This window comes from Rhinatrema bivittatum, chromosome 11, assembly GCF_901001135.1.
Source record: "Rhinatrema bivittatum chromosome 11, aRhiBiv1.1, whole genome shotgun sequence".
In the NCBI taxonomy this organism is placed as follows: domain Eukaryota; kingdom Metazoa; phylum Chordata; class Amphibia; order Gymnophiona; family Rhinatrematidae; genus Rhinatrema; species Rhinatrema bivittatum.
This window is the reverse complement of record NC_042625.1, coordinates 35,721,862-35,747,145: the sequence shown is the minus strand read 5'-3', so window position 1 is coordinate 35,747,145 and position 25,284 is coordinate 35,721,862. Positions and strand designations below refer to the sequence as shown.

Genomic DNA, 25,284 nt, shown 5'->3' with positions numbered 1-25,284 from the left:
TCAAAACCATCTTGGAAGTTTGGATATCCTCTGACAATCCGACTATTGAACACTGGAAGTCTCATCTAATTAACTACTACAATAAGAATGCATGACGGCAAAAGTAGATCCATGGGATACAGGCAAAAGGTGCATGGCATCTGGCAAGGTTACTGGGGATACTCTCTAAATCTATACAAGATTGTATTCAACAATTGTTAGATCCAGGAAGATGGGACTTTTAGACAAGAGTGGCTATCTCGTTGGTAAAAATTTCCTCACTTGCTTCAGTATAACAAAGAATTTTGGGATAGGAATGGAAGGGAAGGGATAGGGGAGGGAAGATAGGGCAAGTTGCTGTATTAGTTAGAGTTGGATATACTGTTGCGTTTTTGTTGAGTCCTAATATTTGAAGTGATAATGAATAAATACATGGATAAAAAAAAAAAAAGTGTTGTGGTGAAATCTGAGACTTTGACCACATATCTGCAGCTCAATTTCTAGAGCCACATAAGTCATCTTGTTCCCACAGAAACAGCTAAAGATCTGGCCAAAATCCTAATAACAATGTGTCTGATAAATAGATAGTCGCAGACTCAAGCCTTGCTGTTCCCTTCATCTTCAGAAATCTGTTGAATCCAGCAAAGTAAAGCTCTTGATAACTAGCTAGCACAATCTGCCCCCTGCAGAACAAATGAATTTGCTTGAAAAAACGTTTAAGGACCAACTAATTTCCTTCTTGCAGAACCCTTAAAGAAGAACCATTTTCCACTGGAATAGTAGTCCTTTTGGCCACAGATGTCACCACTGCATCCACCTTGGGTTGTTGGAAAAGGCAATCCAGCACCTCTGATGGCATTGGGATGTAGCTTATTAAAAAATTCTCAGGCACCTATAGCCTGCCTCAGGGCGTCTCCCATTCAGAAAGAATCATAGCTTCAATTTCTGGATGCAATGCAAAAGTAGATGTGGTAGGCCTGATTGAGAACTGAAGAGTAGTAAATCAACTGGGACCGGATGATATACTCCCCAGGGTTAAAATGTGTAACCTATCATTAAAATCATCCATTGTACCTGAAGACTGGAAGGTGGCTAATGTAACCCCAATATTAAAAAGGGCTCCAGGGGCGATCCGGGAAACTACAGACCAGTTAGCCTGACTTCAGTGCCAGGCAAAATAGTGGAAATTGTTCTAAAGATCGAAATCACAGAACATATAGAAAGACATGGTTTAATGGAACAAAGTCAGCATGGCTTTACCCAGGGCAAGTCTTGCCTCACAAATCTGCTTCACTTTTTTTGAAAGGTTAATAAACATGTAGATAAAAGTGAACCAGTAGATGTAGTGGTATTTGGATTTCAAAAGGCATTTGCAAAGTTCCTCATGAGAGGCTTCTAAGAAAAGTAAAATGTCATGGGATAGGTGGTGATGTCGTGGATTACAAACTGGTTAAGAGACAGGAAACAGAGAGTAGGATTAAATGGACAATTTTCTCAGTGGAAAAGGGTAAACAGTGGAGTGACTCAAGGATCTGTACTAGGACCTGTGCTTTTCAATATATTTATAAATGACCTGGAAAGGAATACGATGAGTGAGGTAATCAATTTTTGCAAATGATACAAAATTATTCAGAGCAGTTAATCACAAGCAGATTGTGATAAATTGCAGGAGGACCTCGTGGGACTGAAAATTGGGCATCCAAAATGGCAGATGAAATTTAATGTGGATAAAGCAAGGTGATGCAATATAGGGAAAAATACCCATGCGGCCTCGGAGGGAACTTTCCTTCGCCCTCCCATCACCTTCTCCTCCCTTCCCCTACCTAACCCAACCCCCCACTGGCCCTATCTAAACCTCCCCCCTACCTCTATCCCGAAAATTACGCCTGCTCGAAGCAGGCATAACTTTACGCACGCCGGGCCGGCTGCCGTGCTCCATGTTCCGCTCCGGGGGCTGGTCCGGGGCCACTGTCACGCCCCCGGCCGGAACATGCCCCCGGGCACGCCCCCGAAAACGCCGCGTCACTCCTGGCACGCCCCCCGACATGCCCCTCCATGCAAGACCCCGGGACTTACGCGCATCCTGGGGCTTGCGCGCGCCGCCGAGCCTATGCAAAATAGGCTCGGCGCTTGCGGGGGGGGTTGGGGTAGGTTTTCGGGGGCTACGGCCGTTATCTTACGAGCGTACCCCTTTGAAAATCTACCCCTCAATGCACAATTAAACGCTGGAATTTGTTGCCAGGGGATGTGGTTAGTGCAGTTAGTGTAGCTGGGTTAAAAAATGGTTTGGATAAGTTCTTGGAGAAGTCCATTACCTGCTTTTAATCAAGTTGTCTTAGAAAATACCACTGCTATTACTAGCATCAGTAGCATGGGATATACTTAGTTTTTGGGTACTTTCCAGGTACTTGCAGCCTGGATTGGCCACTGTTGGAAAGAGGATGGAAAATACCACTGCTATTACTAGCATCAGTAGCATGGGATATACTTAGTTTTTGGGTACTTTCCAGGTACTTGCAGCCTGGATTTGCCACTGTTGAAAGAGGATGCTGGTCTTGATGGACTCTTGGTCTGACCCAGTATGGCAAGTTCTTATGTTCTGAAGTCCATGCCACCCAGGCTATGGATTAAAGGCACTTTACTGAGGGAGGGACTGAACAGTATCACCTCAGGAGGCAAGCGGTGCTACATGGATGTCTCATCTTCATGATGTCTCCTTTTGTACTTCTTCTTTCATTATCTTTTACTCAAAGGCAATTCCCCGTAGGGAAATGCCTGTCCACCATCTGCTGGAGACAGAGAATACTGGCGGGCTGATGTCAAGTCAGGATTATGCAGCCGTGAGATTAGCTTTTGCTTCGTCTCTATCTTCTAGCAATGGTGCATAACCCACTGGTGAGAACTGACCTGCCAGAATGCAGAAGAATCACATTTTTTCTGTAGATGCCACACTCCAGAGGCTGGTTGTTTCTATTCTGAGTAAATGGCTTGAGCAAGAAATAAATCAGGTATTTTGTTGAATTGTGTATGTGAATGACAATGTAAAAGGTATACAGAAACAAAGCTTTAAGGGGTAGTTTTCATCTGCAGGGTTTTGTTGAAATAATTATGCATGTAAGTGCAACCCCTCCCTCATCCTACACCAGGAAATCACAGTTCAGGTGAGTTTGAAAAAGACCATAGTGAGGCCTATAAAGCAAATGTTGCTTACCTGATGTACAGGTGTTCTCACAGGACAGCAGGATGTTAGTCCTCACAAATGGGTGACATCGAGGATGGAGCCCTGTACGGAAAACTTTTCTGTCAAAGTTTCAACAAGCTTTGACTGACACTGGCACACTGGGTGCACTGAGCATGCCCAGCCTGCAATTATCCTGTGAGCCACAGGTGTCTCCCTCAGTCTCGTCTTATAGCTAAAAAGCGCAAGCGAAACTAAAATAAAAGTATACAGACCCAACTCCGCGGGGTGGCGGGGCGGTGGTTTCGTGAGGACTAACATCCTGCTGTCCTGTGAGAACACCTGTTACATCAGGTAAGCAACATTTGCTTTCTCACAGGACAAGCAGGATGGTAGTCCTCACAAATGGGTGAGTACCGAGCTGAGGATGCCCGGGAATGCACCAGATACACCGCAGATGCGCAAAGGCGTAACGACTGAGGTGGAAATGGAACGGAGGGCATCCGCAACACCATAATGGGTTCGTGGAAGGATGTTGGGTACTGAATTGAAAAGGTAAGAGTAGTCGGACTGGCCAACACATGGAGCATGCCGGCTAGTCAAATGTAAGCAATAATAGGCTGCGAAGGTATGGAGAGGACTCCAGGCTGCAACCTGATAAAAAAGTACAAGCAGCAGTAACCAAAGGGAAGCTGTTAAGGCTAAGACGGACACAACAGTATGTGGATACCCACAGTGTTGTAGTGAAATGTCTGCTTGTTGGTAGGAAAGCGAAATATAGACCACTTAATCAGAAGGATTAGGTCTGTGTGGCCACTGGAAGTAGCAGCTTGACCCTTGCATGAAGGAAAGAGTCAAGTGGAATTCACATGGAATGCAGTGCAATGTAGATAGAATGTAAGCGCAGCATTACTGTCCAGGAATGTGGAAAACCCAGTCTCTCCCTAGGGCGAGAGAGAGAGGTTAGGAAAAATTAATAGAGTATTTCCTGAGGAAAGGAGATACAACATCTACCTGAAAAGGATAGAAAGTTGAATGCGTAGAACTACTCAGTGGCAGAGGAACGGAGTCAGGTGAGTATGGAAAGAGTGCATAACTCACGGACCCTGCTGGCAGGAATGACATTAAGAGGGAAAGAAGTTCCCTTGCCAAACTGTGGAAGAGAGGAATGGAAAGGCTCAACGTAGAATGTATGAGACTTATAAGGAGAATATATATGTTCATTCCGTGATTAGAGAAATAGAGGCGGCTTGATCAGTGGATAATCCATGGTAAGCCGACTCAGAGAGGATTACCGAAAACGGGAACCCAACTCCCAAAACGATACACCTCCTAAGAGAAAGGGGTATCTATGTGGAGGATGTCTGGAGAACAGAATCCGAGGGAGTAAGAAAAAAATGGTGGAAAAGTAAAAGGGGTAATACCTCTTTTTTTTTTTTTTTTTTTTTTTAGCGTCAGGAGGTAAAGCCTGCCATATTAAACGGCAAGATTTATGTTTAGAAGGTTTTGTGACGCTACCAGAACCTAAGAACATCAGTAAGTCTATGATTTGGGACTGACTGGTGAGAGAATAAAAGGTTACTGATATGATGGATTGAGAAGTATGGGAAAGCATACTGATCTCAGTCAGGGAGTGGGGAAAAGAATACTGAACCCCATCCCAGTTCAACATTAGAAGATGCTGGCTACGAGAGGCAGCAGAAGAGATATATTGAAGAGGCCTTTGATGGAAGAAAAGGCATCTAAGGGAACGCATAGGAAACATGTGCAGGGAGCAGAACCTGTGCATCGTATGGAATGATGCAGACGCCGAGGAAAGTTTAGTTTAAAATCAGCGTTAAAAGATTTGCCCTGTACACATGTAATTGAGACCATTCAAGAGGATAGAACCTACGTGGAGAAGGTCTGATAGAGCGTTCATTAAATCTCTTAGATATGTGGCCCAAGGACGCATGAAGTGAACAAGGGCCAAGGGTAGAGCTGCGCAGCTGTCTAGCAGAGCAGCTAAGAGGTAATGCGTGCTTATGAGTTGGAAAGCACATTGTCCCTATGCTGTCTGTCTGTATGCACAAAGAATTGTTGCAAAAGCAGTATTGGAAGGCATAAGGGCATAACTCATGGGTGCAACGTCCAGGAAGTTATGAGAAAACTATGCTGGAGTGCAATAGATGCATAATGGGTGGACAGCTTTCAGGAGAAACCTTTATAACCCTAAGGAATTGCGAGCATGAGTCGAAGGAGACTAGGTCCTAGTTCGAACTGGGATAAGAATCAGGGACGAAAGCAATGAAACCACTTAGGTCCATTGAGTATAGAATGTCACTGAATATAACCCATAGCAGTTTTGAATTATGAGAAAATGCATAGTGGGAAAAAACCCCATAGCCCAACCATGAAAAGTTGAAAGGCTGAGGTTATGGAAAATATGCGCAGGGGACATATAACAATGTATCAGAATGTCTGTGCGCATGCTGGACAAGAGGGTCTTAAGACTGTGGTGTCCAGAAGTGTTCTGGACACCACAGTCTTAAGACCCTCTTGTCTTAAGGGATTTATGGCAGTGACAGTAATCCCAGTTAGTAAATGTATAGTGAGTCCTGAAAAAAGTGAGAGCTCCTTGCATGTACTGAAAGTGGTTAGCAGTAGTCTATGCAAGGAAAGTGAATGATGTTACACTCCGCAGAGAAAACAGCATTCACCAACAGTGATGCAAGAGACAGTTCACTTACCGAAGCTGGTGCCAGCGGCAGAGCTTGGGGTTGTAATGTTGACTCACCATAAAGCACATAGAAACATTAAAATAATGTACTTACTGCAGTATGGAGTGATGGTAACCAAAGATACCATTGTACCTGTGACGTCTAAAGAAAGTTGGATTTTCTTAGGTCCAGGGTGTGCGGAGAGTAACTATTTTCTGTAAAAGAAAGAATAGTGCAATTAAACTCCCCAACCCCCCCTCCCTTCTCCCCTCTGCACTTCGTAGCGCCTGGGGGAGTGTACCGGGACTTGGTACAAGGTGGGGTGGCCGCTCTGATATCTGACCAGATGGGAGACCAGGAGGTGTCCCAATGGAGGATATCATGTAGGCTCCTGCAAGTGTGTGAGCGGTAAGTGGTACCCGCATTTCTGTATGCTGTACAAGGAGACACTGAGACCTGTGGCCAGGCCTCAAGTGGACTTGTACATGGGGCAATGGTTGCTGAATCTCATGTTTAGCAGATCAGCCAATGCAGCTGGACCTTGGTTGGGAGGGAACCAAGAGTCAGAGCATTGGTCGGCACAGGGACTTGTTACTGACAAGAGAAGAAGCCCTGCTGCAAATCCCAAGAAGATAGAGGGGTTCTCCTGATATTGTGGCTAACATAGCTAACATAGCGATATGTGACACTAATACAGTTCTAAAAGGCACATGACCCAGAACTTTTCGAACCACGGTCCGAATGGGAGAACACAACTCTATGGGAATGCCGCCGAAGCGGGTACTTACCATCCGACGTGGATCGCCGCAAGACGAGCCGGTGAAGATTGTTGACTCCGACGGTCTCCGGAGTCCTCGAGGGTAAGGCCGGGGACGTAAACGTCCATCTCGCTCTGAAACCCGGTATGGTGGCACAGGTACAGAGGAGACAGGCCAGGCGTGAGTGGCGTTTAGACTGCTAAGTGTAACAGATGGCCATAGTCCCACACCACTTGACAGTGGGGCACGCCAGGAACAGAGGAGCCCTAACGGAACTCATGTTCCCTTCCCTCGTCACAGCGGCTCGATGTGTCGTGACGCCAATGCAGAAGCTGTCGGGACTTGGATCCGGAAGTTTCTGGATCACCAAGGACTGCCAAAACTGTAGGAACAGTGCTGATGGCAGTGGTGATGTCGCTCTGCCCGAGCGTTGTCCAGCCTGGAGAAGGATGGCACCGATGTGCTGGATGGCGTCAGCGGCGGACGATCACGATGTCGGCGATGATGGGTGCCACGGTGCTCGGCCCGGTCTTTCCCCAGCGCCGAGATGGAAGCCCTCGTCGTCCTGGAAGGCGATCGATGACGAACTGTCAGCACGCCTGCTCTGCTCCTGACACAATGGAGTGTCTTAAGCTAATACGGGGCTTAAAAAAGAACCCAAAGCGTGGAGCAATGTGAGGAGGCGAGGGTATTATGTGGCGGTGCTATGTCGGTATTGACGATATTGAAGGCAACCTAAGGGGCTTCGAGGATATCATCAAAATGGGTATGAAAAATCGTCGATGACTGGCCAGGAGAATGATGACAGTGACGGGCACTGACAGCAGTGGCATAGGTATCTTTGAAACGATGTGGAATCGAATAATCGAAAAACATTGCCGTTATTGAAAAAGATACCGGCATCGACTGAGTCGAAGTCGAATCAATAGGGCGTCAAGGACACCGAAGGAAAACGGAGGTGTCGAGGGCATCGATGCATGGAGGCGGGCATTTATGCCGTTTGTGGCATGGCCACGGGCATCAACTATAGGGCCACAGACGTTGACGGTATCGATTTGGACAGACTCAGATTTCCAAGTGTACATGGCATCGGTTGCCCCAGACACGTGTGTCGGTGGCATCGATATGGACACGTATGGAATCGATGGCATGGATCTCCCAGTCGATGAATTCCATCCCGGCATCAACGCCAGTCCTGGAATCGGCATGGGCATCGATGCCAGCCATAAGGCTGGCATTGGCATCAACGCCCATCCACGGAATCGAGCCGGCATGGATACCCACCAATGGGACCCACCTGGGCATCGAATTTCACCGATGGGAGCAGCCTGGCATCGACTGCCCTCGATGGATGCATTCTAACATAGATGCCCATGGATGAAACACCTGGGCATCGGTGTCCATCGATGCAAAAGGACCTGGCACCGATGCCATCGACGGACGGCCATCCGGCACCAATGCCATCGACGGACAAGCCATCCGGCACCGATGTCCATCGATGGGGACCATCCGGCACCGATGTCCACCGATGGGGACCATCCGGCATCGATGCCCACCGACGAATCGATGTGGCACCGATGCCCACCGATGGAAAAGGGCTGGACATCGGTGGGGAGGATGGGGCATCGATGGCATCCCCAAAAGGGGGGGTGGCATCGATGAAGTGACCCTGGGATCGTTAAAAAGTGTCTCGGGCAGCGGTGGCGGCGACCCGAGTATGCATGGCAGTGACTAACAGCGTGTGCGTCAATGGCATGCATCCGGGTAGGGACGGCACCGAGGAAGCCCAAGGAAAAAAACAGTGCGTAGGAGGAAAAAGCCTGGTAGCACTGAAAAGCAAAAAACATGGATAAAGGCATCAGGGCACCGTGGGGGGAGGGGCGCTGATGACATATAAAAGCCCAGGGCGGTTTAGGAGGGTCCCGGTGTAGCGATAGGGTATCGACTGCGTGAGGGTACCAGGGAACGAAGGACTTGAAGCTACAGAGGTCCTAAAGTTAAGGAAAAAAATCCCTACCCCACTAGCATAAGCAAGCAGAGTGTCACAGAGATACTCGCAAGCTGTTGAAAGCTAACTGAAAAATGGGGGAAGGGAAGGCTTCAGTCAGTTAACAGCCTTAAGATAGTGACAGAAACCGACCGAAAAATAAGAATTAGTACTCACCGAGCGTCGTAAAAACGTACGCGGAGGGAGACCTGTGCAGGGAAAAGTGTTTTTTGAAGTGAAAAGTTAAGTGTTTCCATGAGGTAATTAGTTAAAAAATCCTCACAGAGCTCCAACCGCTATGCTGACTGCAGAGCGGAAAAAAGAAGACTGAGGGAGACACCTGTGGCTCACAGGGATAATTGCAGGCTGGGCATGCTCAGTGCACCCAGTGTGCCAGTGTCAGTCAAAGCTTGTTGAAACTTTGACAGAAAAGTTTTCCGTACAGGGCTCCATCCTCGATGTCACCCATTTGTGAGGACTAACATCCTGCTTGTCCTGTGAGAATAAAGGATCCCTCTGGTTCCTCCTTTTCACTTGTAAATTGCTCCCTTTTTCAAATTTATGTTCAATTGCTAAAATATAATAGAAAAGGGTCTTTATTCAGTAGGATGATTTTTTTAATGGAGGACAATGTTTGAGATGAGAGGCAATTTGGTTTTCATAAGGGTCGAGGGGTTTAGACTTTATTAGTCTCCTTCTTAGATGATATACATCACATCACAGTCTAGATAAATAGTAGTCATAATGAGATATTAGTTCAATTGGATATTGCTTCTGCCTTTGACACTGTCCTCATCTAAAATTGATTAATCATCTAGTAGGGATGGAATTGGGGGAACTATTTGGCATGGTTTGATTCAGGTTCACAAGACAGAAAACAGGTTAGAATGGGTAATGATATATCTGTTTGGTACATCACATTTTTTTTTTTTGTGAGTCTCTCGGGGGTCTTCTTTGTCCACTGTTCAATTTAATATATTTTTATTACCTTTAAGTCATATTTTAAAATCCTTAAACCTGATATATATATGCAGATGATGTGCAATCTTATATTCCTAGTGATAATAGTGGAGAATTTCCAGTGTAATCATTTAATAGTAAAATCATGATTATTAAACAATGGCCCGCAGATAATGTTTTTAATTACCATAAAACTTCCCTAGTGAGACTAACCTCGTTCATGAGGAAGCTAGAAACCTGGCAGTCATATTGGCCTCAAGGTTAGAATTAAAAGCACAGATTAAGGGGGTCATTTTTTTTTTTAAGCTAGCGCACGCAAAAAGGGACATTTTGCACGTCCCTTTTCGTGTGCGATAGCTAAAAAGGGGTGAAGTTGGGGCAGCATCTGCCCTGGAAGAGGAGGAGTCGGAGCAGACGCCGCGAAGACAGCGTGGACAGCGAAAAGGTAAGGAGCCTTTTCGCTGCCCATTTCAAGCCCAATAGCACCACCTTTTATGATGGCACTATTGGATGCGAAAGCCGGCAACGATCGCACCGCAGAGGTGCGATTGCTGCCGGCTTTCGCAGGCTCGCCCCCTCACCGCGCGATTCACGCTGCCATGGTGTTTTAGAAAATATAGACCTAAGAGAGTACTCAAAGTTTATTTTTTTTAAACTACATCTGCTTAAACCTTTAAAGAATATTCTTTCTTTGCTGGATTTTAGGTTAGTCATGCAAACTGTTGTTTTAACACATCTGGATTATTGAAACTCATTTGGGGTAGATTTTAAAAACCCCTGCGCGCGTAAATCCTACCGGATTTACGCACAAAGGGCCTGATTTTAAAAAGCATTTACTCACTTAAAACTGGATTTTACTCGAGTAAATACACTTTACTCGTGTAAGTGGGCTTTTGAAATTGCTACAATATATGCCATGAATTGTCCATAGGATTTGCTCACGTAAGTGCACTTTATTCAAGTAAATGGCTTTTGAAAATTGCTACAATAGTAGATACACTTATGCATGCAATTCCTTTTGAAAATTACCCCCATAGGGGCGGATTTTAAAAGCCCTGCTCGCGTAAATTCGCCTGGATTTACGCGAGCCGGGCCTTGCGCGCCGGCGCACCTATTTTCGATAGGCCGCCGGCGCGCGCAGATCCCTGGGACTCGCGTAAGTCCCGGGGTTTTCAGTCGGGGGTGTGTCGGGGGCGGGGCCGATCGGCACGGCGTTTTGGGGGCAGGACGCGGCGTTTTGAGGGAGGGCCCGGGGGCGTGGTTTCGGGCCGGGTCGGTTCGTGGGCGTGGCCGCGCCCTCCGGAACCGCCCCCGGATCGCGTCTCGGCGCGCCAGCAGCCTGCTGGGAGGCTGCAATCCGTGCAGAAAGGTAGGGGGGGGTTTAGATAGGGCCGGGGGGGGTGGGTTAGGTAGAGGAAGGGAGGGGAAGGTGAGGGGAGGGTGAAAGCGAGTTCCCTCCGAGGCCGCTCCGATTTCGGAGCGGCCTCGGAGGGAACGGAGGCAGGCTGCGCGGCTCGGCGCGCGCCAGCTGCCCAAAATCGGCAGCCTTGCGCGCGCCGATCCTGGATTTTAGCAGATACATGTGGCTACGCGCGTATCTACTAAAATCCAGCGTACTTTTGTTTGCGACTGGAGCGCGAACAAAAGTACGCGAACGCGCCATTTTTAAAAATCTACCCCATAGGGCACTCGCACACCGGCACGCCTATTTGCATAGGCTGCCGGTGCGCGCAAAACCCCGGGACGCGCGTAAGTCCCGGGGCTTCGTAAAAGGGGTGGGAGGGGACGTGTCCGGGGGGCGTATCCGGGGTCAGGGGCGGTCCGGAGCGGTCCGGGGGTGTGGCGACGGGTTCGGGGCGGGATGGGGAGGGCGGTCCCGAGTCCCCCGGCACTGCGGCCTGTGCCGGGGGATGCAAGGCGGTGCATGCAAGTTACGCCTGCTTTAAGCAGGCGTAACTTGCCCAACAAAGGTGGGGGGGGGGATTTAGGTAGGGCCGGGGGGTGGGTTAGGTAGGGGAAGGGAGGGGATGCGGAAGGAAAGTTCCCTCCGAGGCCGCTCCGATTCGGAGCGGCCTCGGAGGGAACAGAGGCAGGCTGCGCAGCTCGGTGCGCGCAGGCTGCCGATTTTGTGCAGCCTTGCGCGCTCCGACCCTGGATTTTATAAGATACGCGCGGCTACGCGCGTATCTTATAAAATCAGGCGTACTTTTGTTCGCGCCAGTTGCGCGTACTCTTTAAAGATCTACCTCATTATATATGAGGTTACCTAAATATTTACTTCATGTTTTGCAGATCTGCAATAGCAGCTGTATAGAAAACAGTATAAAAGCTATCTTCTGGTAAATATCTCATCTAAAAATAAAATCTTCAGGATGAGCTTTGTTCAATCCTCCATCCAGTAGCTAGAGGCAGAGAACCGGTTCCATTTATGACATACGTCATCCAAAAAAAAAATAAATACAACTCTTCTTTCAGATAATGGATGAAGGGACATAACCCACATGTTCTTACTGGTAGGCAGAAGGATAAGGAATTTGCAATTGATCCAAAATGCTGTCATGCGATCTGTATTATGTTCTCTCCAGTGCATAGCTATTATATTTGATGAGCTTTCATTGGTTACCAGTTTCTCAAAGGATTAAGTTTACGTCTTTAACACAACTTCATAAAGCTATTCATTTGGACTCCTTTTGTTTGAAAATAAGGTGTCTTGGTATATACCTAGGGGAACCTTGCGTTCACAAGCACAGTGTTTGCTTACTGTCCTCTCCATTGCAGAATATCGTCTATATTCTACACGCTCTAAAGCATTTTCTGTTTATGCACCAGAACTTTAGAATACTCTGCCTTAGAAATTCACAGTGGTAAAAAATACTTCTTCTTAAGCAATGGTTTGTTTAAATTTTAATATATTTTGGGAACTGAAATTTATTTACATTTGCTTTTGTTGTGTATTTTGATGTAGGTTTTATTGTAATCTGCAGTGATTTTTTAGAATTGCAGAAAATGTGTACTAAATAAATAAATAAACACGCACAAAAAGCCCCTATGAGCTTAATTTATCCACATACAGGGCAGGCAATTTTCTAAAAGGTCATTTATGCAGGTAAAGCACTGTTTCTACCCATGAAAATGGCTTTGAAAATTATCCTTCCGGTGTCTAGTCTCTAGCTCTCAATGCTGTGTGATGGTTGGGGGCCTTCCTCGACAGCATCCCCAGCCTCAGCTGACCTAAGCAACCAGGATCAGACATTTAGCCCAGATCTTTACCCATTAGCACACATGTCTGCCAGAGTCATTGGGCTGGCCCCTCTATTGTTGCGGTCCCGGTCGCGAGGATCGCAACAGGGTCCTTAACTCTTCCCTCCCCGGGGAGTCGGCAGCAGACTCCGGGATCCGTTGGGCCTACTTGGGCCTCTCTATGGCGGCGTCTCCACGAGAGGGGACACCGCCGAGCTCAGAGTCTTGGCTCCGCCCCCCATAGGCACCCGCGCGTGAGGGGGAACCTTTTAAAGAGACTCTGGCGCGAAACCGCGACCAGCCCCCAGAGATGATGTCAGACACTGGCAGGGATTTAAACCCGGCGTCTGACCGAAGATCTTTGCCTTGCAACGAGGGTCCACTCCTGGTGAGTAGATAGTTGCTGTTCCTTGCTTCTCCTTGTTCCTGTCTCCGCTTCTGCTCCTGATCCGGATCCTGTCCTGACCTAGCTGTTTGTTCCTGCTCCAGCTGCCGCTCCTGATCCTGCTTGCACTCCTGCTTCAGTTTGCTGCTCCAGGTTCCAGCTTGCCATTCCTTCGGATTGCCTTCCTGGTTCTTGACTCCGGTTCGTCTTCCCGTGCTCCTGGTTTGGCGCCTGCCCAATACTTGGATCGTCTTCACACTGCTGTCCATCGGCACAAGGGAATCCACCTAAGTCCCAGCGGTCCGGGTCCCCACGGGCTCCTCCCGTGGGGACCCGGTTCCGAGCCGCCACCCCAGCCTTCTCCTCTCAGCGGAGTCCACCTGTCCTTCCATCTCATCTCCGTACGGCCGGCCCAAGAGTCCACCTCCCTGGTCACAACATCTATAACTTATTTTATTATTATGAGCCTTATTCAAAAAGGCCTTTTTTGTCATTTTCTATTCTAAGAGTTTAATAATATTAACACACTTCAAAAAACATAAACACCAAAGCAGTCAAAAGACTTGCCCTCTATCTGATGTATTGTTGTCTGAATATGGTCATAAAACTTTTGCATGGTCATTAAAAACTCATCCCTTATGAGATGAACGCTGGGTGACTCTAAAACATGTTCTTTGTGTTGGGAAGGAATAGCAACAAGGTGTTCTTCAGATCCTGGTTTGATTTCAGATTTCTTTAGAAGGGAAACCTCTTCATTTTTGTGATGATTATAGGACAACAGAGGCATAAAAACCTACAAAACAAACAAATACAAGAACTTAGATCAGGGCTTCCCAACTTTGTCCTAGGGACCCCACAGTCAACTGGATTTTTTTTTTTATATCCAGAATGAATATGCATTAGATAAATGTGCATATACTGGGTCTACAATATATGCAAATTGATTTCACACATTCATTGTGGAGATCTTGAAAATCGAACTGGCTGTGGGGTCCTATATTTAAATGCTAATGAACTATACTAATACATGTATCTTGTGTGACCTATTGTACTTGTCTCTTTCTTAACTGTCTGAACTATACTGTCTTGTAACTGATCTATTGTATCTTTCTTTAGCTGTCTGAAACTCGCTTTGAACTCTCTTGGTGGAAAAGTATGTCACAAATAAAATAATGATATGAATCACTAGGACAGATTTGGGAAACTAAATTAGATTGTCAGGCAGAAAAACATAAGTGCATTCTAATGTCTTTTAGTGAAATACTCCACTGACCAATCAAAAGTTACTGCATATATCTGTAAGTTTTACAGGATTTGTTGTTTGTTTACTTTGCATATTTATCCAAGTTTCTCACATCCCCTTCTGCCTGAATGGTAACTGGGAAGACTGGATGAGTCAATTTAATCTTTTCTGCCATCATTTACTATGCTGCTATGTTTTGTGATAATCATGAAAGATAAGACCCGACTCTAATAAAAAGCTGAATACTCCCCAACATTTATAGAGAGAAAAGGTGACCATCATATATAAAGTGCAGTTGCTTACCTGTAACAGGTATTCTCCTAGGACTGCAGGATGTTAGTCCTCACATGTGGGTGACATCATTCGATGGAGCCCAGCATGGAAAACCTTTGTCAAAGTTTCTAAAAGCTTTGGCCAGCAGTCTGAGCATGCCCAGTCTGCTACTATCTATGTGTCCAGGTGAGGTTCCCCTTCAATCTCGTAATATAGCAAAAACAGATGAGTAAAAAATAAAATAACAAATCAAAGGTGAACCCAACATTGTGGGGAGGTGACCGGGATTCCTGAGGACTAACATCCTGCTGTCCTAGGAGAACACCTGTTATGGGTAAGCAACTGCGCTTTCTCCTAGGACAAGCAAGATGGTAGTCCTCACATGTGGGTGAGTACAGAGCTCCAGATCATCATGTTCAGTTACAGAGACCAACAGCGACCAAACAACATGCCAACGGGCATAACACAACTGCGGCGCTGTGGGTAACAGGAAAATGGCCTGGATCCCACAAGAAGCACGAGCAGAGAAAGTTGGATTCAGGTCTGGAACAGGTTATGCAGGACGGACTGACCGAAGGGCACTGTCCTGACGGCTATCACTGTCAAGGCAGTAGTGAACCTCAAATGTGTGGAGCTCCAGGTTGCGGCCCAGCAAAATTTCTGTGACAGGGACTGCACAACAAATGAGCCACAATTGCTGCCAATAGCCCGCACATAGGGAGCCTTTACCCTGCTGGTTAGCTGAAGGCCCGCCTGCACGTAGCAGAAGGCAATGCAATCTACCAGCCAGTTAAGAGCATAAGAATTGCCATGCTGGGTCAGATCAAGGGTCCATCAAGCCCAGCATTCTGTTTCCAACAGAGGTCCAACCAGGGCACAAGAACCTGGCAATTACCCAAAACACCAAGAAGGATCCCATGCTACTGATGCCAGTAATAGCAGAGGCCATTCCCTAAGTCTAACTTGATTAATAACAGTTAATGGACATCTCCTCCCAAGAACTTATCCAAACCTTTTTTAAACACAGCCTCACTAACTGCACTAACCACATCCTCTGGCAACAAATTCCAGAGCTTAATTGTGCATTGAGTGAAAAATAATTTCTCCGATTAGTCTTAAATGTGCTACTTGCTAACTTCATGGAATGCCCCCTAGTCCTTCTATTATCCGAAAGTGTAAATAACCGATTCACATCTACTCATTCAAGACCTCTCATGATCTTAAAGACCTCTATCATATCTCCCCTCAGCCGTCTCTTCTCCAAGCTGAACAGCCCTAACCTCTTCAGCCTTTCCTCATAGGGGAGCTGTTCCATCCCCTTTATCATTTTGGATATATCATAGTGGATAATACTATGAAATTGTCGGCTCAGTGTGCTGCAGCAGTCAAAAAAGCAAACAGAATGTTAGGAACTATTAAAAAGGGAATGATTAACAAAATGGAAATTGTCATAATGCCTCTGTATCGCTCCATGGTGAGACCGCCACCTTGAATACTGTATACAATTCTGGTTGCTGCATCTCAAAAAAGATATAGTTGCGATGGACAATGTACAGAGAAGGGCAACCAAAATGATAAAGGGCCTTCCCAAAATCCACATCGCCCCACTCCAACTGCTCCAGAACTCAGTTGCTCGCATTCTCACCAACACTAGAAGGAATGAACACATCACCCCGACCCTCAAACATCTACACTGTCTACCCATACAACAACGCATCCAATACAAACCCTCAACATCATACACAAACCCTCTATAACCAAAATATGAAATGGCTTAACGACTCCTTAGCCTTCCTTAGCACCAATAGACCATCCCGACCCCAACACACAGCAATTTTAAACACACCCTCATCCAAACTTACCCATTACAACTCCACCAAAGAGTGGTCCCTCTCCATCGCAGGCCCTAGACTATGGAACACTTTACCCCCCGATCTTAGACAAGAACCAAGCTCACAAAAATTCAAACAAAAACTAAAAACCTGGTTGTTCTTGCAAGCATACACCTAACCCATCATATACACACTCTTCCACACCATTATCCCCCCCCCCCCCAACTGTCAATACCTGTACAAGATGTAATAAATTACTGCTTTTTTCTATAAATAATTTACCCTAATTGTAAATAGTAACCTGCCTTTCCATATATACTCTTTACCCAGTTATATATATACCTTACCTGAGCCCACAACCCTCAAACTCCTAATACCCTTCCATCTATACTCATGTTTGTTTCATCCACTTTTCTCTCCCCCTTTCCCTTCCCCCTGTAACCACAACTATATTGTTTTAACTCAGATGTTCCCTGTAAAAGCAAATTTTTGCTACTGTTCATGTTACAATGTAAACCGATGTGATGTATCTAATGAACGTCGGTATAGAAAAACCTTTAAATAAATAAATAAATAGATAGATAGATAGATAGATAGATAGATAGATGGAACAGCTCCCCCTATGAGGAAAGGCTGAAGAGGATAGGGCTGTTCAGACTTGGAGAAGAGATGGTTGAGGGGGGATATGATAGAGGTCTTTAAAATCATGAGAGGTCTTGAATGAGTAGATGTGAATCGGTTATTTACACTTTCGGATAATAGAAGGACTAGGGGGCATTCCATGAAGTTAGCAAGTAGCACATTTAAGACTAATCGGAGAAAATTCTTTTTCACTCAATGCACAATTAAGCTCTGGAATTTGTTGCCAGAGGATGTGGTTAGTGCAGTTACTGAGGCTGGGTTTAAAAAAGGTTTGGATAAGTTCTTGGAGGAGAAGTCCATTAATTGCTATTAATCAAGTTGACTTAGGGAATGGCCTCTGCTATTACTGGCATCAGTAGCATGGGATCTTCTTGGTGTTTGGGTAATTGCCAGGTTCTTGTGGCCTGGTTTGGCCTCTGTTGGAAACAGGATGCTGGGCTTGATGGACACTTGGTCTGACCCAGCATGGCATTTCTTATGTTATGATGCTAGATCTTTTTCCTGGGTGGTAGCTCCTAATATGGAACCTAACATCGTGTAACTCTAGCAGGGGGTTATTTTTCCCTATATGCAACACCTTGCACTTGTCCAGACAAGGTCTGCTTGCCCACTGCCACTCCAAGCCTGCTGGAGTCAAGTGACACAAAGAGCTGGGTGGACTGCCTGTGGCTCACCATGCGATCTAGATAGAAGACTAAAACCCATTTACAGTCCAGGGTGTAGAGAGTCCGTTCCCCTGGGTGGGAATGAGGCCTCGGGAAAAAGGTGAGCAAAACAATCAACTGATTGATATGGAAATCAGTCACAAACCTTGGGCAGGAACTTAGGATGCATACACAGAACCACACGGTTGTGGAAGAACTTCCTATACGGTGCATACGTAATCAGGGCCTGAAGTTCACTGACCAGACGAGCTGAAGTGATTGCACCAGGAATATGACTTTCCAGGTGATGAACTTCAGGTCACAGAAGTGCAGTGGCTCAAAGGGAGGCCGCATCAGTCTTGCCAGGAAAACATTGAGGTCCCAGGGCACCATCAGTGGCCGAACAGGGGGCTTCAGCTGGAGGAGACCCCGCATGAATGGCCAACTAGGGGCTGGTCTGAAACAGGTGTACCAGCGACACCCCAGTGATACTCGCTGACAGTGCTAAGGTGCACCCTGACAGAACTGGTCTGAAACCCAGACTTGGACAAGTGCCACAGGTAGTCCAGCAGCTGGGGGAGAGGGCACGAGAATGGGTCTAACCCATGCCCTCCACACCAAATGGAAAAAACGCTTCCCTTCTGAGCCATAGGACTTCCTGGTCGAAGGTTTTTGGGACTTACCAGAACCCAGGAAACACAGTCCGAGAGCTGTAATGGCTGGAGGATTATGTGCTCAACATCCAAGCCGTGAGGGCCAGTGCCTGGAGGTTCAGGTGGCACAAGGTGCCCTGGTTCTGTGATAGGAGGTTGGGCGCCGTCCCCAGTGGAATGGATGCATGCACCGACAGGTCCTGGAGAAGTGGGAACCAAACCTGCCGAGACCAGGAGGGTCCCCCCTGTCCTGCTGAAGCTTTGACAGAGTCTTTGAAAGGAGTGGTAGATGGGGGTATGCGTACAGGAGGCCCTGCCCCCAGTGAAGAAGAATGCATCGCAGGCCGGATGGCCATTCCCCACCACTAGGAACCAGAACCTGCTCACCTTGTGGTTGAGAAGGGAGGCAAACAGGTCCACATCCAGCGTACCCCATCAGCGGAACAAGTCTGCTGCCACCGCTGGGTTGAGGGACCACTCGTGTGATTGGAAGGACTGGCTGAGGCAGTCCAACAGCACATTGAAGTCATCTGATAGGTAGATTGCCCACAGATACATCCCTTGGGAGAGGGCCCAGTTCCAAACCTACACCACCTCTTGGCAGAGGAGAAATGAGCCTGTGCCACCCTGTTTGTGACCTGATTGTCTGTCCAGATCAGAACTTCCTTGGATGACAACTGATCCTCCAATGCCCTCAAGGCATACCGTATCGCTGAAAGCTCCAGAAAGTTTATCTGGCAATGAGCCTCGGCAGCGGTCCTTGTGTGTGTAGGCTGTTCGTGTGGGCTCCCCACCTCTAGGGGGAAGCATTGGGTGGTGAGAGTCATCTGGGGCAGTGTGGGCTGGAAGGGAAGAGAGCGTTCCAGATTGGAGAGAGCTTACCACCAGGCCAGAGATATCCTCAGAGGGTCCGTGAGAGTGGCCGGAAGCTCTACATCCTGAGATGCCTGCTGCCACTGGGACCGCAAGGCCCACTGGGGGCTCCTCATGCGGAGGGAGGCCAAGGGAGTCACATGGACGGAGGCCGCCATGTGGCCCAGTAGGCAGAGCAGAAGACAGGCTGGCACCCTACCGCTGTTGCGGACGAGGGTAGCCAGCGAAGCAAGGGCAATCGCCTGGTCTCTGGGCAGAAAAGCTTTCACTTGCGCCGTGTCCAACCTGGTGCCTATGAAGTCCAGCTGTGGGGACAGACAGAGGTGCGAACTGGGGAAGTTGATAACAAACCCCATGGTCAGATAACAAACCCCAAGGCCGGAGCCTTGCAAGGCCCTGGAACTAGCCAGTCATCCAGATATGGAAACACATGGAGAGAGCGACGCCTGAAGTAGGCAGCCATCACCGTTAAGCATTTGATGAAGATGCGAGGGTGCCGATGCCAGCCCAAAGGGCAGCACTTTGTACTGGAAAAGTGTGCTCCCCACCACAAAGCGGAGGTACTTCCTGTGATTGGGGACAATCACAATATGTGTGTACGCCTCCTTGAGGTTGAGGGAGCAAAGCCAACCTCCTCTTCGGAGGAGCGGGATCAGCGTGCCCAAAGAGTCCATCTTGAATTCTTCTCTTATGAAAAACTTGCTCAATGCCCCAAAATTGAGAATGGGGCACAAGCCGCCATTCCTTTTGGGATGAAGAAATACCTTGAGTAGAACCCTTGGCCCTGCTGATGGCGAGGGACCGGTCCCACTACACCCACTGCAAGGAGGGCGGAGAGTTCCATTTTAAGAATGACCAAATGGGCGGATGAACCCCATGATGAACATGAGGGGAGGTCTCAGGGAGCTGGCTGAAGAGCAGATGGTACCCCTGGCGGAAGCTGAGGAGCCTGCAGTCGACTGTGGAATTGAGCACCAGGGGAACTGCCAGCTGACTTATGCTTCCTCGCAGCCACTCAAAAGCCCTTGGCCGGGGCGACCCATGGAACTGGTTCAAGGTGGGCGAGTCTGAGCGGCCGGAGGGTAATATTTTCTCTGCTGATAAAAAAAGAAGGTTTTCAAGAACCTTGCCTGGAGGATTTCCTGGCTGAGGACAGCCCTTTCGAGGCACTCGAGGACAGCTGCTGAAGGGTATCACGATGATCCCTTCAGCTGTGCTACCACATAAGAACATGCCATACTGGGTCAGACCAAGGGTCCATCAAGCCCAGCATTCTGTCTCCAACAGTGGCCAATCCAGGCCATAAGAACCTGGCAAGTACCCAAAAACTAAGTCTATCCCATGTTACTGTTGCTAGTAATAGCAGTGGCTATTTTCTAAGTCAACTTAATTAATAGCAGGTAATGGACTTCTCCTCCAAGAACTTATCCAACCCTTTTTTAAACCCAGCTACACTAACTGCACTAACCACATCTCCTGGCAACAAATTCCAGAGTTTAACGGAGTGAAAAAGAACTTTCTACGATTAGTTTTAAATGTGCCACATGCTAACTTCATGGAGTGCCCCCTAGTCCTTCTATTACACTGGTAAACAAATTTTCTGGGAACATTTTGTTTCCTCCAGAACCTTCGATGAAACAAGTAGATTTTAACAAGCTGGACACAAATATGCATTTATTATGCCAGTTCATCTGGAGATGAACTGGCTCTTGCCATTTCCAACACATCCACTAGCCTTGACTGCTCCAGTCCAGAGACTGCCATCAAATCCTGGCTCAGCATGACTCTTGAAATTGCTGACAAACTATGCCCCATCTCCAGACGTAACATTACCCAACCCACAAAAAATCATCAACCCTGGTACACGACTGAACTAAGATCCCTAAAGAATACCCTCAGGCAGCGTGAGAGAAACTGGCGTAAAGCCCCCTCACCCCAACTCGCCTCAAGTTTCAAAACTACCCTTCACCAATATAGAATAACCACCCTCAAAACAAAAAGAGACTACTTTTCAGCTAAGATCCAGCAATACATGTACAACCGAAAGCCCTTTTCAATTATGTTGCCAACCTCACCAAATCCTCTCAGCCCACTATCCCTGAGAATGATGCCTCCACTAAGAGCGAAGAAATCGCCCAGTATTTCCTCACAAAAATCACCAACATCCTCCGCAGATTTCAACACCCTTCTCCATCCACCTCCCCTTCCCCCTCCTTCCAACCTTCCCCCACTTCACCCACCCTCCAAACCCTTGACCTGACTTCCGCTAAAGAAGTGGAATCTATTCTCAGAAAACTTAAACCAAGCTTCCCACCCTTCAGGACACCATTCCCACAAAATCCCTCCTCTCCATCCCGAACACTATATCCAAACCCATCGCAGACATCATAAACTCCTCCCTCTCTTCAGGCTCTGTCCCAGATGCTCTTAAACAAGCTATTGTCAAGCCCCTCCTAAAAAAACCAACACTAGACCCTAAAGACCCCGCTAACTTCCGCCCTATCTCTAACCTGCCCTTCCTATCCAAAATTATGGAAAAGATTGTAAACATCCAACTTACAGAATATCTAGAAAGCAACAACATTCTGCATCCAGCCCAATACGGCTTCCGTAAATACCTCAATACAGAAACCCTCCTGCTCTCCCTCACGGACCACTTACTCATAGGCATGGACCGAGGCAACTGTTACCTCCTCGCCCTACTCGACATCTCAGCTGCCTTTGATACCATCAACCATAACCTCCTCATCAACCGGCTATCCGAAATAGGCATCTCAGGCCTAGCCCTACTATGGTTTAAATCCTACTTATCTAACAGAAAGTTCTCCGTCAAGATAGGAAACGCCAACTCCACACTCTATCCCTTGTCTCAAGGTGTCCCACAAGGCTCCTCCCTCTCCTCCCACCCTTTTCAACATTTATCTCACACCTCTATGTCAGCTCCTCACAGACCTCGGCCCTCAAATTCTACCTCTATGCAGATGACGTTCAAATCGTCATTCCCATTCACAACTCTCTCTCAGATGCCCTTGCCTTCTGGAACACATGTCTTGCCAACATCAATGACTTCCTCACCAACATCCACCTCGCTCTAAACTCCTCCAAAACAGAGCTGCTCCTTATCTCTCCTCACCTCCCTCCCAAACCACCGATCTCCAACGATCCAGCTTTCAACGTCATAACACCCCAACCCACAGTAAGAGACCTTGGGGTTATCATAGATCAACAACTCAATCTCAAAAAACAGATCAACTCCATCCTCAAAGAAGGTTTCTTCAAGCTTCACATCCTGAAGAAACTCAGACCCCTCCTCCACTATCATGACTTCCGCACCGTCGTCCAAGCCACCCTTTCCTCAAAGCTGGACTACTGTAATGCCCTCTTCCTTGGCCTACCCTCCTCCACCACCAAGCCCTTACAAATGCTCCAGAATGCCATCGCCAGGGTCATCACCAACTCAAGGAAAGCTGATCACATTACCCCAATACTCAAAGAACTCCACTGGCTCCCCATCGCATCCCGAATTCTCTTCAAAATTCTAACCATAGTGCACAAGTCCATCCACTCGCACAATTCCAATTGGTTGGATGAACCCTTTCGTCCTATACGCACTGAACGACCCACTCGCACTGTCAACAAAGGCACCCTCTCCATTCCCCCTTTGAAAAAAGCCCACCTCTCCTCTACTAGGGACCGTGCACTATCCATTGCAGGCCCTAAACAATGGAACACCCTCCCTACCACTCTCAGGCTAGAGCCATGTTACGCCAAGTTCAGAAAAAAAACTTAAAACATGGCTCTTCCGACAAGCCTACCCTGATTAAGTACACCGACTTCTGCAAGTATCTTGCCTACGCCTTGTATATTCCTGTAAATAGTCCGTTGCAGTTTTTATTTATTGCTTTAATTCCTCCACCTCCTGCTCTTTGTATACTCCTCCTTGTTCGCCCTCCCTGTTCATTGTAATTTCTACCTTTAAAGTTACATTGTAACCGGTATGATGTATGCATACTAATACCGGTATATAAAAGTTTTTTTTAAATAAATAAATAAATATTATGTCTGTATCATGTACTGTTTGCCAGAAAAGTACGATATACATTAAGCATTGTTACGTGTCTGTAGTGGCATAAGCTATAATGGCAATGTTGGCATCTGAAAACAAAACTAAAAATGTTTTGCCGCAGATTTTCATTGAAATCACTATCCGACGCTTCGCAGATGAAAGTCCAACAATAGTCACCCAACATGGAAGGGTTCCATTTGCCTTGATACCATGTCTCCATTTTGACAATGTCTTGATGAAACCTTTCACCATGTTCATCACTCACAGTGCCAAAGTTGTCTGGGAAGAAGTCCAAGTGGGAATGAAGATAATGTATCTTCAATGACATGTAGCACTTCATCAATCTGTATGCCTGAAGCAGATTTTCAACCTGTTCGACATAGTCTGCTGCCTTATAGTTGCCTAGAAAGTTACAAACGACATTCTTGAAGGCTGTCCATGCAACACGTTCTGTACCTTGCAGAAGACCATCAAGTGGCTGTCCTTCATCACAGCTCGGATCTGTGGGCCAACGAAAACACCATCTTTTATCTTGGCGTCAGTTATGCCTGGAAACATTTGCCACAAAGTCTTTACTTTGCTTGTTCATTGCCTTAACAAAGTTTTTCATCAGCCCAAGTTTGATGTGCAAAGGTGGAAGAAATATCTTACTTGGATCATTCTTCTGCCCTCGAACCAACTTCTTGCAGAGAGGCCAGACTTTTCTGACGTTATGCGAATCTCTTGCTCGACTGTCCCACTCACAAAGGAAGCAACAATACTTGGTGTAACCAAGCTGCAGGCCCAGTAGAATTGCAACTACCTTGAGATCACCACACAAATTCCAGTTGTACCTCAAGTATTCAATGTGGTTCAGCAGTAGCTGCATGTTCTCACACATTTCTTTCATATGAACGGCATGTCCGACAGGTATTGATGGATAGATATTGCCATTGTGCAGCGAAACAGCCTTCAAACAAGATTGATGAATCAATAAACAGTCACCATTCTGTTGGGTCATGGTCACATCCGAAAGCACAAAACAATCAATTGATGTCACAGCAAAAATTCAAGACTGTCTACTTGGTTGAAATATTTTGTCAAATCTTCATGACGGCTGCGAAATACTGAAATTTTCGTATCAGATGACAAAAGTTTCCATCCTTGCAGCCTTGACCCAAGCAGCTTCACCTGACTCTTTGATAAAGCCAAATCTCTAACCAGATCGTTCAGCTGTGACTGAGTTGTTAAATGAGGATCGCTGGATGTTGATGGAACAAAGTCAGGATTAGCCACAGCTTCCATCTGCGACAGCTCGCCATCATCACCTACCTCCTCATCCTTTTCATCAAGTATTCACACCTCTGGCGGTTTTGGAACGGGAAGACTGTCATCATGCGGCACTTGTCTCATTGCCGATGCAAGGTTAGGGTACTCAATAAACTTCCTGTTCTTTGATGAGTATCTTGACACACTTGTCATGCAGAAGTAACGGTCAGTTATATGATCTTTCTGTTCCCTCCATATCATTGGGATGACAAACGGCATGGATGGTCGCACACCTTTCAGCCAAGCTTGCAGACAACTGGCGAAGATTCGCAACATATATGAGGAGCCCATGCTCTGTCCTGGTCACCAATTTTGCACCCGAAGTATAACTCGTATGCCTTCTTAATGAGTGCAGTCATACTCCTTTTCTGTGCTTTCAGAGGTAAACTCACCACAGATGTAACAAAACGTGTCACAGCTATTACGGCATTGGCGTGACATTTCATAAAGTATATAAAATTAAATCCACAAGCTTTAAACTCAACAATTTTAGCAGTACAATTCGCTCATTCACACAGACGTTGCATAGGAGACTACTCATTGCTGCTGCTTATATAAGGCTGC

At 46.9% G+C, this 25,284-nt stretch overlaps 1 protein-coding gene across 1 annotated transcript in view; it reads right to left on the bottom strand.

The window, feature by feature from the left end:
• The window catches only part of DNAH10 (dynein axonemal heavy chain 10), a 952,322-nt gene that overhangs the window by 854,527 nt on the left and 72,511 nt on the right, over positions 1-25,284 (bottom strand). The window contains 1 exon segment of the mRNA XM_029571350.1: positions 13,754-13,979. Within this exon segment, the coding sequence (XP_029427210.1) occupies positions 13,754-13,979 (226 nt within the window).